The following is a 12,907-nucleotide window of genomic DNA, read 5'->3' as shown; positions in this document are numbered from 1 at the left end:
TTGTGTCACAGTGAGCGTAAACCACGTCGCGGCTTTGCCTTTTATCCAATAAGCGAAGCCAGAGAGGGCTGCTGAATTGAAATGAAACTATAGATTTAGAGTAATCTCTAGTTTAATGAAATCAGCGAGGCCATCTCTGGCTGCGAGCTCACTGCTCCACAGCACGTGAAGCTTTTCATTAAGGGGGTGTGGCCAATAGGCGTAGATGAAAAGTTCTTCAAAGATCGCTCACACGGGGAATGATATACAATAGGCAAAGCCAGAGAGGGCCTTGCTGATTTAATGAAACTAGAGATTACTCTAAATATATCAATCTGTTAGCTCTTAGCTCTGTTAGCTCTTAGCTCTGTTAGCTCTTAGCTCTGTTAGCTCTTAGCTATGTCATCTATGTTAGCTCTTAGAGCTGTTAGATCTGTTGATTGGGCATGGAGTTCTGTCTGAAGGTCAGATGTCACTTCTCTTGTCAGTTGTTCTGTCCTTCTTGCTTGGTTAGTTGTGTTTGTCAGTTGTGTTTGTTAGTTGTTGTTGTTGTTGTTGTTGTTCTGTCCAGTTGTGTTTGTTAGAAGAAGAGTGACCTGTGAGGTCCAACGGTGTTTCTGCTCCTTCCCAGCAGTAGTAGTCTTATCCCTTCATGTGGCAGTAATCCTCAGTTGGTGCTCCCTGCCAACCGGCTGGCTGAACTTTGTTACACAATAAGAGTTATTGCTTTAGATAAACTAATGATATCTATACTGGTTATTGAGAGGCTGAATTACTTTAAGTTATGTTATGTTAAGTTTAAGTATATTAAGTTTCTAGTTACGTTTCCAGCTTCCAGCAAATGTTCCACATGCCAATTGAAGATTGCTGCATCTGTATTTACCTCCAGTTTTACTATACTGAACTCTGTTTTTTTTTAACTTCATGACCCCCCCCCCCAGGCAGCTGTTGCTAGGCGACGGTGGAGTTCGTGCAGCACTGCATGATGCCAGGATGGCGCCTCTGCTGCCCCCTGTTGGTACGGAGGTCTTTAGACGCTTCACCCCCGCCTCACTGGAGCAGATCCAACGATGCTACGAAGTGGAGGAGAAGGAGAGAGAGAGGAGGAAGGAGAAGAACATAGAGGTACATAACCTATAACCTATCAATAACCTATCAATTATCTCTAACATCACATTGATACAAAGACCAGAGAGAGAGGAGGAAGGAGAGGAATGTAGGACGAATCAGCGTGACGTCGCTGCCACCCAGAAATGCGGAACCCTGCGGCAATTAACTAGTATGAGTTGTGCCAAACAAACATTAATATCTCAAAAACGATACATCATCACATCGCTTATATTTTGGCATTCTGAGTGAGAGCAGAAGTAGCTCAATAGTTTGATGTATAATATATGCATACTGTGTTAAAGTTGTGTGAACTGTCGCAGTTTTGAAAATGTAAACAGAGTCAGCCGGCTAGAGTCAGACACTCAAGCCTCCCAAAGCTCACGCTCCATAGGGTTCCATTGCCGTTGCCACCCAGTGACGCGGTTTGTTTACCAAAATGTTGCTCAGCTGATCCCTCGTATAGATTAATCAGTTATCTCTGCTCAAACCAGAAAAGTGCACGCGCCACTCTTCACGCAGATTTATGGATTTATAAAATCCCGTCTCACGCCAAACATGGCGTGAGACGGGAGCGTATCAATGTTCACAGGGCTCAATGTTTCCAGGACTCATTACCAGTGTTTCCACCATGGAGCATAATAATCAGATTGAAATAGGTTTAGGTAGTTTAAACCTTTTCATAAACCGATCAGAAGAAAAAATGTATCATGTAAATGATGAAACTAATGACTCTCTGGCTGCGTTCTTTCTGTGCATGCCCATAGCGACACTGCATAACGCATCATCATTCAGAAACCACGCCCAAGATGGGGGAAAACGGAAACCCCCCCTCCAATCCTGGCCAAGTCAAGTCAAGTCAAGTTTATTTATATAGCCCTAATTCACAAGCATGTCTCAGAGGGCTTCACAGAAAGTATGTCTAGCTGATTCTAGCTAACACACAGTAACAAGAATATACAGAATAAAGATAACATTTGAACATTTGAAGAAAGCAGGAGAGTGGAGGAGGGAGGGAGAGGGAGGAGGGAGGAGAGGGGGGAGGTGGGGAGAAAATAGGAAATGTGGAGAGGTGGGAGGGCGCAGGGGAAGGAGAGCAGTGGGAATGTGAGAGAGGGGAGAGGACAGAGAGGAGGAGAGAACAGAGAAGGAGAGGTGGAAGGGTACAGGGGAGGTAGAGTAGAGGTAGGGTCTAGGGTGGAGGGAGGGAGGGAGGAGAGGGGGGAGGTGGGGAGAAAATAGGAAATGTGGAGGAGGAGAGAACAGGGGAGGAGAGATGAGGGTGCAGGGGAGGGAGAGCCAGGGTAGGGGTAGGGTCTAGGGTTGGGGGAGGGGAGGGAGTAGGATACGGGCCCGGATTAGGGCGAGGGTGGGGAGAAATGGGAAATGTGGAGGAGGAGAGAACAGAGAAGGAGAGGGTGCAGGGGAGGGAGAGCAGGGGGAATGTGAGAGGGAGGAGAGGGCAGAGAGGAGGAGAGAACAGAGAAGGAGAGGTGGGAGGGCGCAGGGGAAGGAGAGCAGTGGGAATGTGAGAGAGGGGAGAGGACAGAGAGGAGGAGAGAACAGAGAAGGAGAGGTGGAAGGGTACAGGGGAGGTAGAGTAGAGGTAGGGTCTAGGGTGGAGGGAGGGAGTAGGATACGGGCCCGGATTAGGGCGAGGGTGGGGAGAAAATGGGAAATGTGGAGGAGGAGAGAACAGAGAAGGAGAGGTGGGAGGGTGCAGGGGAAGGAGAGCAGGGGGAATGTGAGAGAGGGGGGAGGACAGAGAGTAGAGGTGCAGGGGAAGGAGAGCAGGGGAAGAAGAGCAGGGGGAATGTGAGAGAGGGGGGAGGACAGAGGGTAGAGGTAGGGTCTAGGGTGGAGGGAGGGAGTAGGATACGGGCCCGGATTAGGGCGAGGGTGGGGGGAAAATGGGAAATGTGGAGGAGGAGAGGACAGAGAAGGAGAGGTGGGAGGGTGCAGGGGAAGGAGAGCAGGGGGAATGTGAGAGAGGGGGGAGGACAGAGAGGCAGAGAAGGAGAGGTGGGAGGGTGCAGGGGAAGGAGAGCAGGGGGAATGTGAGAGAAGGGAGAGCAGGAAGTGGCAGGAATTCAGGAAAATAGGGGAGAAGAGGAGAAGGAGCAGAGGGGGGGGAGAATGAGGAGAGAGCAGGAGAAGGGAGGGGGGGGCGGTGGGATGTGGGGGAGGAAAGAGCATGGAAAGAGAGGAGAACAAGAAGGGGGAAGAAGGGAAGAAGCGGGGAAAGGGGGAAAGAGAGGGGGGGGGGAGAAGATCAGACAACTGACTACTCTAAGCATTAACCAGAGCTAACTGGGACATAGTATCTAGCTAATCTACAGCCTAATCTGGCCTATCCTACCCTGCTCTAGTCTGATTTTAGCCTGAACACTAACAGGTCAGCCTTAGGCTGTAGCTAATCTATCGCCTACCTAAGCTGTTCTAAACCAACCGGCAGCCCTCGACCAGTGATGAAGAGCACCGATGCCCCCCGACCCGGCCCCCGCCCACATATGGCGTGGGAGGGAAGGCCAGGCCGGGACACAGCGGCACCCCCTCACCCCCAGTGAACGCAAGAAAACCTTTCCACCATATGGATCGCCGCATGGATTGCCCCAGTGACTTGGCTGAGGAGGAACCTTGTGAGGTCGTTGTGCTAGGGGCCAATTGCTGCGGCCCAGGCGGACCCAGCCCCCACGCGACCCGCCCCCCCAGCCCCCAGCCACCAGCATAGTGACTGAGAGCGTGAGAGCAGGCCACGCGGGCGTTCTCCTGCACGTTCTCCTATGTCGCGTGCATGGTTGCGTGTTGCACAAAAAGATCGTATATACGGAAGATGAACACTCCAACTTACTTCTTGACAGCTAGATCCACATTTTTCTTCTCGCCAATTCTCAATGGCTTCCTTGTTTTGCTCAGGAGTACAAAAAAACTTTAACTGGCAATTTTTTTACATTTGTTGTCTGCGCAGCCCCACCACACAACAGCTTTTAGCTATGTTTAATTCAAGGAAAATGACGCTGGTGTGTGGAAATGAACGCAGCTTTTCCCCCGTGATGGGCGTGGCCTATTTCATGCAGTGTCTCTATGATGCCCTCAGTCTTGATGTAAAGGGGACTCCTTCCTGCAGCAGAAGAGCTGCTGCCAGAAGTGTTATTTTCTAACTATGCACATGGACAAAGTGGAGACTTTCAACAATCCGGTAACGAGAAACCCTCACGGAGTAGGCTATAAAAGCGTTTTCTCGTCAGGATTCCATGTCTCTCATTTCTGTGTCTGGCATAATTCACATTTGAGGCTATCGGTATGATTACAGTATGCATTTATTTTTCACTGCCAGAAACTGTACTTAATAAGTGTGTGAGAAGTGTCAATTGCTTGACTCTCACGGTCAATGCGAGAGTTGGCAGACCTGTCAAGTTCTATTCATCACTTTTGCACGTCACACAGCTGTTCAATTATATCAGTGTATTGCTGTGGGTGCATGTAAACACAAGGAGGTTGTCGCTTGTCGTCCAGTTCATCGTTTCTCACATGGAGTTGAAGTCCTCTTCAGAATTTGCTCTTGCGTGATACTCTTAACATGGTTTTGAACGTGTGGTCTACGTCGTCAGACTGTCGGTACAACGTACTGTTGCGCGCCTCCTGTTAGTTGTCGTTGGTGACGTCGCCTATGATGTCATAACAATTAAACGTTTATGACATCGGCTCTGATGATGTCATCACCGAGACGTCACATCTGATTATGTCATTTGTGCTCCCATTGTGATGTCATCGGTCACTCTCATTGTGATGTCATCTCTGCTCGTGGCTCCCATTGTAATGTCATACATCACAGAAAAGGGTCTCAGTTGTGTTTGTGTTCACATTGTCAGTTCATTTGAAACTCAGTTCTCTTTCTGGTCCACTTCAGCTCTGATCCCTTTCCCTGGCCAAATTAGCCAGGTCTGACTGGGGGATCCTGCTAACCCTAACCCTATGTATTAGGGATACACCGATACTGATAGCTCTATATACTCTAACCCAGTTTAGAGATCACACAAGTAACATCGACACTCAATATTACGGTTGTGTAATATAATATCGTGCTACCAGCTGCATAGGGTGCTTATGTGCTTCTAAGAGATGTTGTGTAAGAGGTCATTGTGGAACCAGCCGGGCACGTCACCTGCCTGCCGCCCCTAACCTCATCGAGGTAGGCTAGAAATGGGTCCCAAATAGTTACAAATGTTTTAAGTGAGTTGGTCCTTAGGGACCCGAGTCTCTCCATCCTTATAACATAGATCATGTCTGTCAACCACAATTGGAAAGAGGGTAAAGAGGGGGGATTTCCATTCCTTCAGAATGAGTTTTTCGCCAACAGTTGCCCCCAGTGTCGGAGACTGTTGCACAGCTGTGGAGAAGCCCAAAGAGGTCTCCGAGCAGCCGAAAATGGCGACTTCTACCTCCGGCTGAAGGGTTATTTTGTAGGCCTTAGAGTACCAGTCAAATATTTTTGCCCAGAATCCGTCAGAACCAGGGCAGAACCAGAAGGCATGAGACAGAGTCCCCTCTGACGTCTGACACCTGTCACACAGTGGTGAGACAGAAGGGAAGATCTTGTGCAACTTATGCTTAGAATAGTGAAGACGATGAGCAACTTTGAATTGGATCAGCTGGTGCCTATTACAAAATAACAAGCTTTTAAAAATAAATTCTAAACCAATTTTATCAAAGTCCTTCCCTAACCCAGTATTATTTATGTATGTATTTATGTATTTAGTTATGTAATTACTTATGCATTTATTTATGTATTTATGCATTTATTTATTTATGTATTTATTTATGTATTTATTTATGTATTCATTTATGTATTTATGTATTTATTTATTTTCAATTCATAATTTTCAATAATCTCCAACTAATCTAATTTTATTACAATACGTCCCTGCAAAAAACCTGATTGATCTTGATGTATCGATAATGCTTGTCAGAACACTCTTCAGTCTATGAGCTATACATTTAGCAAGTATCTTAGCATCATAGCATTGGCGTGTTATTGGTCTCCAATTCTTAAGATTCACAGGGTTCTTGAATTGACCACTGGGTGCCTCCACAAGGAGATGAGGCCCTCTTTCTGAGAATCAGATAAGTACCCAGCATTATAATTAAGCAATATAGCATGAGAGCCAGTGTGTTGTGAAGAATATATCCCCCTGATCAGCTGTTATCCCACGAGGCCGCAGGCCGAGTGGGATAACTGCTGAGCAGGGGGATATATTCCACAACACACGCAGCTCGAGTGCTATATTGCTTTTATAAAACGGTTTCCAAGTATGATAGTATAATAATAATAATAATACTATAAGTCCGACTCCGACTGGCATGTCATTCTGATAGAGTCAGTTGAAACACTACTGTAAGGCGGGACCGCAAGAACATGCGGGTGATTTGATTGGATCGTTCTGGAGACTGAAGTTGACATTGGCCAATCCTGGCGCTTGCTGAGTAGCTGAGAGCTTTCTGGAATCCCCGACAGGCAGCTCGAGCGCAGCGCTGCATTCTCAGCGCTTGCTGAGAAGCTGAATGCTTTCTGCAAAGCCGACACCAACTAACGTTACGGGGTTAAATGCGGGGTTAAATGCGGGGTTAACAGCCTTTCTTTTGCAAAGAAGACATTAGCCTGCATCTATTCTTGTACAAAACATCATTTTCTGCGAAGTATTAGTAAAGTTATAAGCGAAGATCGATTCACAAGGATCTGACAGCTGTCTCCGCCATTTTTTTTTCCTACGTTGTCATTTGAGGTAAGCCTTATTATTACTCTCTTAGTAAAAGAGTTGCCTCATGGCAACCAATAACCCATGGCCATGGGTTATTGAACTCGGTTACTGGAATTATACAATGGCTGTGAACCAATCAGATTGCTTGATTTGAGAGAGCCGTTTTATAAGAGAAATTAAAACATCTCTGTATTTATATATTTTGTTTTTGTTGTCAGATAGCAGAGGAGGACCTTCCTCACCCAGCCAGTGACCTGGAGGCTGGGAAGGCCCTCCCCTTTATCTATGGAGACCCACCCCCTGAGCTACTCAACACCCCATTGGAGGAGCTGGACCCTTACTACCAATCACACAAGGTAACTCTCTCTATGTCTCTGTCTCTCTGCCTGTGTCTCTCTCTAGCCCTTTTTACAATTTGAGATGTATAATAACGAATAGAAGGCTGTACTGTGTACGTCAGGGGAATGCTGATACTATATATTATATTACTACTTATTATACTATGGGTTGTACGATGATATTATATATATTGTGTTATATAGTCATATCTAATCTTAAAGGGATATATGCCACTTTTTCGGAGTTTTGCCATATAATTTGCCTCATTTGCCATATCGCCCCCACATAACCAAGGTACACCATGCCTTTACCGTCACTGTCCCAGCAGTATAGAGTGAACTACAGTCGTGAAGTTAGTATCGCCTTAGAATGGAGGCCAATGGTACACCCGTTCAAAATAACCAAACACACATATCTAATAGTGCCAAAATACATGTTGTGCTTCTTGAGTAGAATTATTAGCGTAGAATTATTCACAACTGTGGCCATTGGCGATCTGCAGTAAAGCATTCACATTCTTCCTTTCCAAGCTCCGATCCACTCGATCCAGTCCGGTTGCGGCTGCATGCTGTCATCTCTTCATGCTAATTTGGATATCTCAGCGCATCACAGATCCTAGCCTGAATAAAACGATTCAACCTACAGCCAGGCAAATACAGATCTGTTCAGCAGGGCTGATGGTCTCCCTGTAGCCTACAATATAGAACGTCTATCTGTGACATTCCTGATAGTATCCAATTCCATGATCTTTATGTTGTAAACACATAACTTTCACAATAGTGAACAAGCACCCCCACTCGGCTCATTCAGGGCAGGCTTATAACTTGTAGGCTACCTGCTGCTCCTGCACATCACACAGGCTAAATGATGCGACATACATTATGTAAAGTCATGGCATAAATGTGTTTCTGTTGAAAAAGTACGTGTCAAGTAAGCTAAGTCTTGTTGGAGTGGACATCACAGTACATCCGTGTTACGGTTGTCACTCGACTATAACACGTTGGGTTCTATCTTCCGACAGACGCTATCCCCTAATAGCGCTTTGCGCACCTGTTTGCGCGTGCCTTAAGTCACGGAAGATAGCAGTCCGCCTTGCGCCGTCCGCCAGGTGTTATGGCGAGTTTTGCACCCCAGCGCCGGCAGCATCCCCACATCACAGGAGCATAATTTGTAATGATTTATACAGAAATGTAACTGTTTAAAAGTGATATAATTGGCTGGTAGACGTGACCTCCCTGATTTCTAAGTTAAAACAGCCCCGAAATATGTTGGGGATGCAATTCTCAGGGATGCGGAAAGGTTCACGGCATGTGTTGCAGACGCAAATTAGAGCCGTGTCAAAATAATCTGTGCCCCAAAATGCCTGCGCAAACGGGATTTGTGCGGTCTTAACTACCAGAATTATTCACGGGTGTGGCCAGGCAATGCGGGGCATTACGTCAATCAAAACCAATCAGATTCCCGTCTTGCAATGGTTGTTTGCGTGAGGCATGCAATATGTTGTAATTCTCTCCATGTGTAATAGAGTGTACTCACTCGTGCGAGGACAGAGATAGCTTATTGACAGATCGTCTGTGGTGCCAACGACCCTCCAGCTTAATAGGTAAGCGTAGGTAAATAGCCTATGTCCATTGTCCAACAAGTTTTCTCAATTAATTTCCCTCTTTGCGATGTGATAAAAGTTTCTCAGTGAGTTATAGTTGATTGCCTCACTGAATTATCTGCTAATACCCAATTTTAGCAGCATAATTTGATGTCTTGGCGTGGCAAGGCTGTGCGTAATGACATATCCAAAAGGAATTCCACTTTCCACTGTGCAAATACCTCTCTGCGCTGGGAGCGCAGCCGTAATCTCCGTGCAGAGCACCCAGCGCAGAGAGGTATTTGCGCGTAAGAGGTCCTTTTCAAAGCTCTTAGGGCAAAGTAATTGCGCGCTGCTGACGATAGGGTAACGCCATCTATCCCACATTTTAGCACTGAAACGCCTGCTTTGGCATGGGGCAGCCAATGCCCAGTACAATTATCACAGGCATGCGCTTGTGTCCCCCCTACCCCCCCCCCCCCCCTCCTTTTCTTGTTTTTTATGTCTGTTAATTCCTTACATACAACAACAAATGTTTATGTATTGTAAAATATCCAAGTGTGCCTTTATTACTCTTCAAACTTGTAATAATGTTATAAATCTTAATTTGAGTATTGACGGTGATACCCATCCATGTTTCATGTATGTCCCTTTTATGTTATATGTTCATGAGGACCACAATGGAAATAAGCCTGAGGCTTTATTGTGTTTTTATCCTCGGTGATTTGTCTGTCTCTGTATTTGTGCCCTGTTTTTGTTGACATTCACCAAATAAAGTCAATCAATCAATCAATCAAAACGAGCGCAAACGCTAAATTAGCGCTTTTGGGAAGATAGAGCCTGTTGTATTTGCGATGTATTTGCGACGGATATATATACAACCTGGATTACATGTATGTTTCACATAGGGTTGTGTTTTGATTTTTATGTTTTATTTTGTCCAATATTGAAATGTTCTAGAATTGCATGTTGTTATCTACCACTTAGCCTACTTAGGCTGATTTGGTTGCTTTTTTTGGTTGCATGTGTTTGGACCCAAGGAAGACTAGCGGTCGTCTTGGCAGCAGCTAGTGGGGATCCTTTTAATACACAAATAAACACAGCCTGTTAAAGCCGAGCTTGTTGCGGCGTCATTACGCCTTGCCGTACTGTATAAAAGACACAAATTGAGCACAGCGGTAGTTCAGGCAGGCCACGAATGTCAAGCCCAGCTTAAACCCAGCCCACAGCTGATTAGGAGCTGATCTCAAACCCAGCCCACATCAGCTGACTGCTTAGCTGATCCATTTAATAGACCCTTTTCACGGGGGCCATTTTGTGTCGAAAAGGTAGAATAAACACAGGTGCAAGCAAAACACTAATGAGGGTTTCCAAATTCCAATCAAGGAAGTTGGAAACCCTCATTAGTGTGTTGCTTGCACCTGTGTTTACCCTGCCTTTTCGGCACAAAATGGCCCCCGTGAGAAGGGTCTATAGAGAGCCGCAGGGATGACGTATTTTTGTAGGCTGAATGCGGAAGTCCCGAACTTCCTGGTTCTTCACTGTTTCTGTCTATGGGATTTTTGAATGGGTTTTTGGCGCGATGCTTCAAATAATGTCTGTGGGCAACGCAAGTTTAATCAAACGCGAACCAAGGTTCAGCGGGATAATCTTCACACATGAGGACCACTTTCATGAGTTTTGTAGCGTAAATGCGAGCCCTAGAAGTAAAAAGCTTGAGCTAAGCTAATCCAGAACTACACACTGTCGCATAGGCTTCCACGTCACGTCAGCACTCAAACTGGGCTGTTGTTGATGTGTGCACTGATTACCCCGGGATGAACGGGGCTGAACCAGGTGAGGGAAAGATAATTTCCGTGTTCGTCCTTTGAGTGGTGACGTTATTGACGTATATATCCCCATCGACTCAACAGTGTAGTCTCATTTAGCCGTTTGCTAGCTAGCCACCCTTTTAACGGCACATAAAAGCTTCAAAACTCGTAAAAGTGGTCTTCATGTGTGAAGATGATATTACTAAACACTGGTTCGCGTTTGATTAAGCCAGCGTTGCCCAGAGAGATTATTAGAAGCATCGCGCCAAAAACCCATTCAAAACTCCCATAGGCGAAAACTGTGAAGAACCAGGGCTGTTAGCATCGATGATTTCCGGACTCGTTACTGCGGCTCTCTATTGGCTCAACTCAAACAGGGCACCCTCTTTAATTCTGCTCCAGTCTGCTGTCTAACATGGCTGATTCATCTGCAAGCTGTTTGCAACCCACCTCCTCCCCAGCTCCTCCTTTCATGCTGTGTCTGACTTAAACAATGTCATTTCTGTTGTCATTGTTGCTTGCTCTGTTCTGTATCTGGGGGTCTTTTGTTGCTCTACTTGCCTTAACATTCCATGTATGCACATGGAAGGGCAGGGAGCCTCCAGAACAGAGCCATACCACCAAATTTAACTCATGCAAATATAGTCCAGTAAAAATGTCACTTGACCTCACACTAATTGCAACAAAACCAAACTCAACTGATTTTGTATCCTCAATATGTCCTCAATGAAGGAAAAAAAGTGTTAAGGAAATGTATGAAGGGAAATTTTTGAAAATGACCCATATGATGCTACCAAAAACGTTTTTTTCTTTATTTTTTAACTTTTTTTTTTCCTCCTTGAAGCAAAAAACACATACAGGATATAAGTGATGAGACTTATGGCACATAAAAAAAAAAAAAAAAGGCTTCCATAGGCTACCATCATATTTAGGTCATTTTCAAAACTTTCCCTTCATACATTTCCTTAACACTTTTTTTCCTTCATTGAGGACATATTGAGGATACAAAATCAGTTGAGTTTGGTTTTGTTGCAATTAGTGTGAGGTTGACCCACATATTTGCGTAAAATGCCTGGACTAATAAAAGCTTTAAATTGATCTAAGTGGTCTTGTGTTTTTGACTAAAGTGGTCCTGACTGAAATACATCATTCATTCTGATCCGCCTTTCGTTCTGGCAGTGCGGGTAGTAACGGCCCTGAATCGACGCTCATCTAAAAGTGACACCGGCGAGGTGGAAACCTCATTCATAAAATGACAGCTCAGCCAGCCTCTTGAAGGATCTTTTTCACTTGAGCAAAAAGTTTGCGTTTCTTCTGAACAGCCGTCAAAAGTCAGGATCAATGGAAATCCTCCTCCCGTTCTACACAAGCTGCTCTCCCAGCTCCCGGGCAGATTTAATCACTTTTCATTTCTGTTGGTTGTCCCCAACAGAATGCGATACGATACGATGAGCTCTTTCTATAAGCAAAGGAATGGTAGAAAAGCATCATTATGTGGCTAAACTGTCGGAGCTTCTGCAACAAGTATAATCGTTGTAATCCTTTCCAGTAAATGTCACCTGTGTTAGAATCCCATGACAGTTTTCTATCAATTACTGTCCCTAGGTATTTGTATTCATTTACAACTTCAATAAGGTCACCATTGATAACTAACTGCCTGATGATGTGTCCCTCCTTTTGCTCTGAAATCAAAAATCATTTATTTCATATTCTTGGTGTTTTGGTGTTTAACTGAGGAAAACTTGCATGACACCAATTTACAAACTCATCCACAGGACTCCACAGTGTTGACTGGGGAGTCACCGAGGGTGATGGGGGAAGGTGGGGCTGTGCTCTTCCTGTGGTCCACAGCCAACAATTTAATGCAGAACTGCCCTGACTTGTGAAGTCTGACCTTTGACCCTATCTCTCTGTCCTCCACAGACCTTCATTGTGATCAGTAAAGGAAACACCATCTACAGGTTTAACGCAGACCCAGCCTGTTACCTGCTCACTCCATTCAGCATCGTGAGGAGAGCGTCCATCAAGATCCTCATTCACTCATATCCTTTATGACATCACAGTGTGGAATGATTTATGACATCACAGTGTGTAATGATTTGGAGAGGTCTCCCGTGGTTGAAAAGGCGAACATCAGACGAGAATCCAATCTGGGAACCCAGAGTCTATTTTCATTTGAAAAATAGACTGTGACAGCACTACCTTTTTTCCCGGCTTCCTGTACAGCGCGTCTCTCCTGCCACCGTCACTTCCTGTACAGCACGCCTCTCTTGCCACCGTCACTTCCTGTACAGCACGCCTCTCCTGCCACCGTCACTTCCTGTACAGCA

General features: G+C 45.4%; 1 protein-coding gene across 1 annotated transcript in view; it reads left to right on the top strand.

The window, feature by feature from the left end:
• Window positions 1-972: 972 nt before the first annotated feature.
• LOC310787875 (sodium channel protein type 4 subunit alpha B-like) overlaps window positions 973-12,907 on the top strand; it is a gene marked incomplete at both ends in the record, with an annotated part of 92,024 nt that continues 80,089 nt past the window's right edge. The window contains 3 exon segments of the mRNA XM_083649335.1: window positions 973-1,104; window positions 7,064-7,201; window positions 12,501-12,628. Coding sequence (XP_083505461.1) covers window positions 973-1,104; window positions 7,064-7,201; window positions 12,501-12,628 — 398 coding nt within the window.

The sequence above is a fragment of the Poromitra crassiceps genome (assembly GCF_964638095.1).
Source record: "Poromitra crassiceps genome assembly, chromosome: 13".
NCBI classification, from domain to species: Eukaryota; Metazoa; Chordata; class Actinopteri; order Beryciformes; family Melamphaidae; genus Poromitra; species Poromitra crassiceps.
Note: the sequence above shows the minus strand (reverse complement) of the source record. Positions and strands in the feature narration are given on the sequence as shown.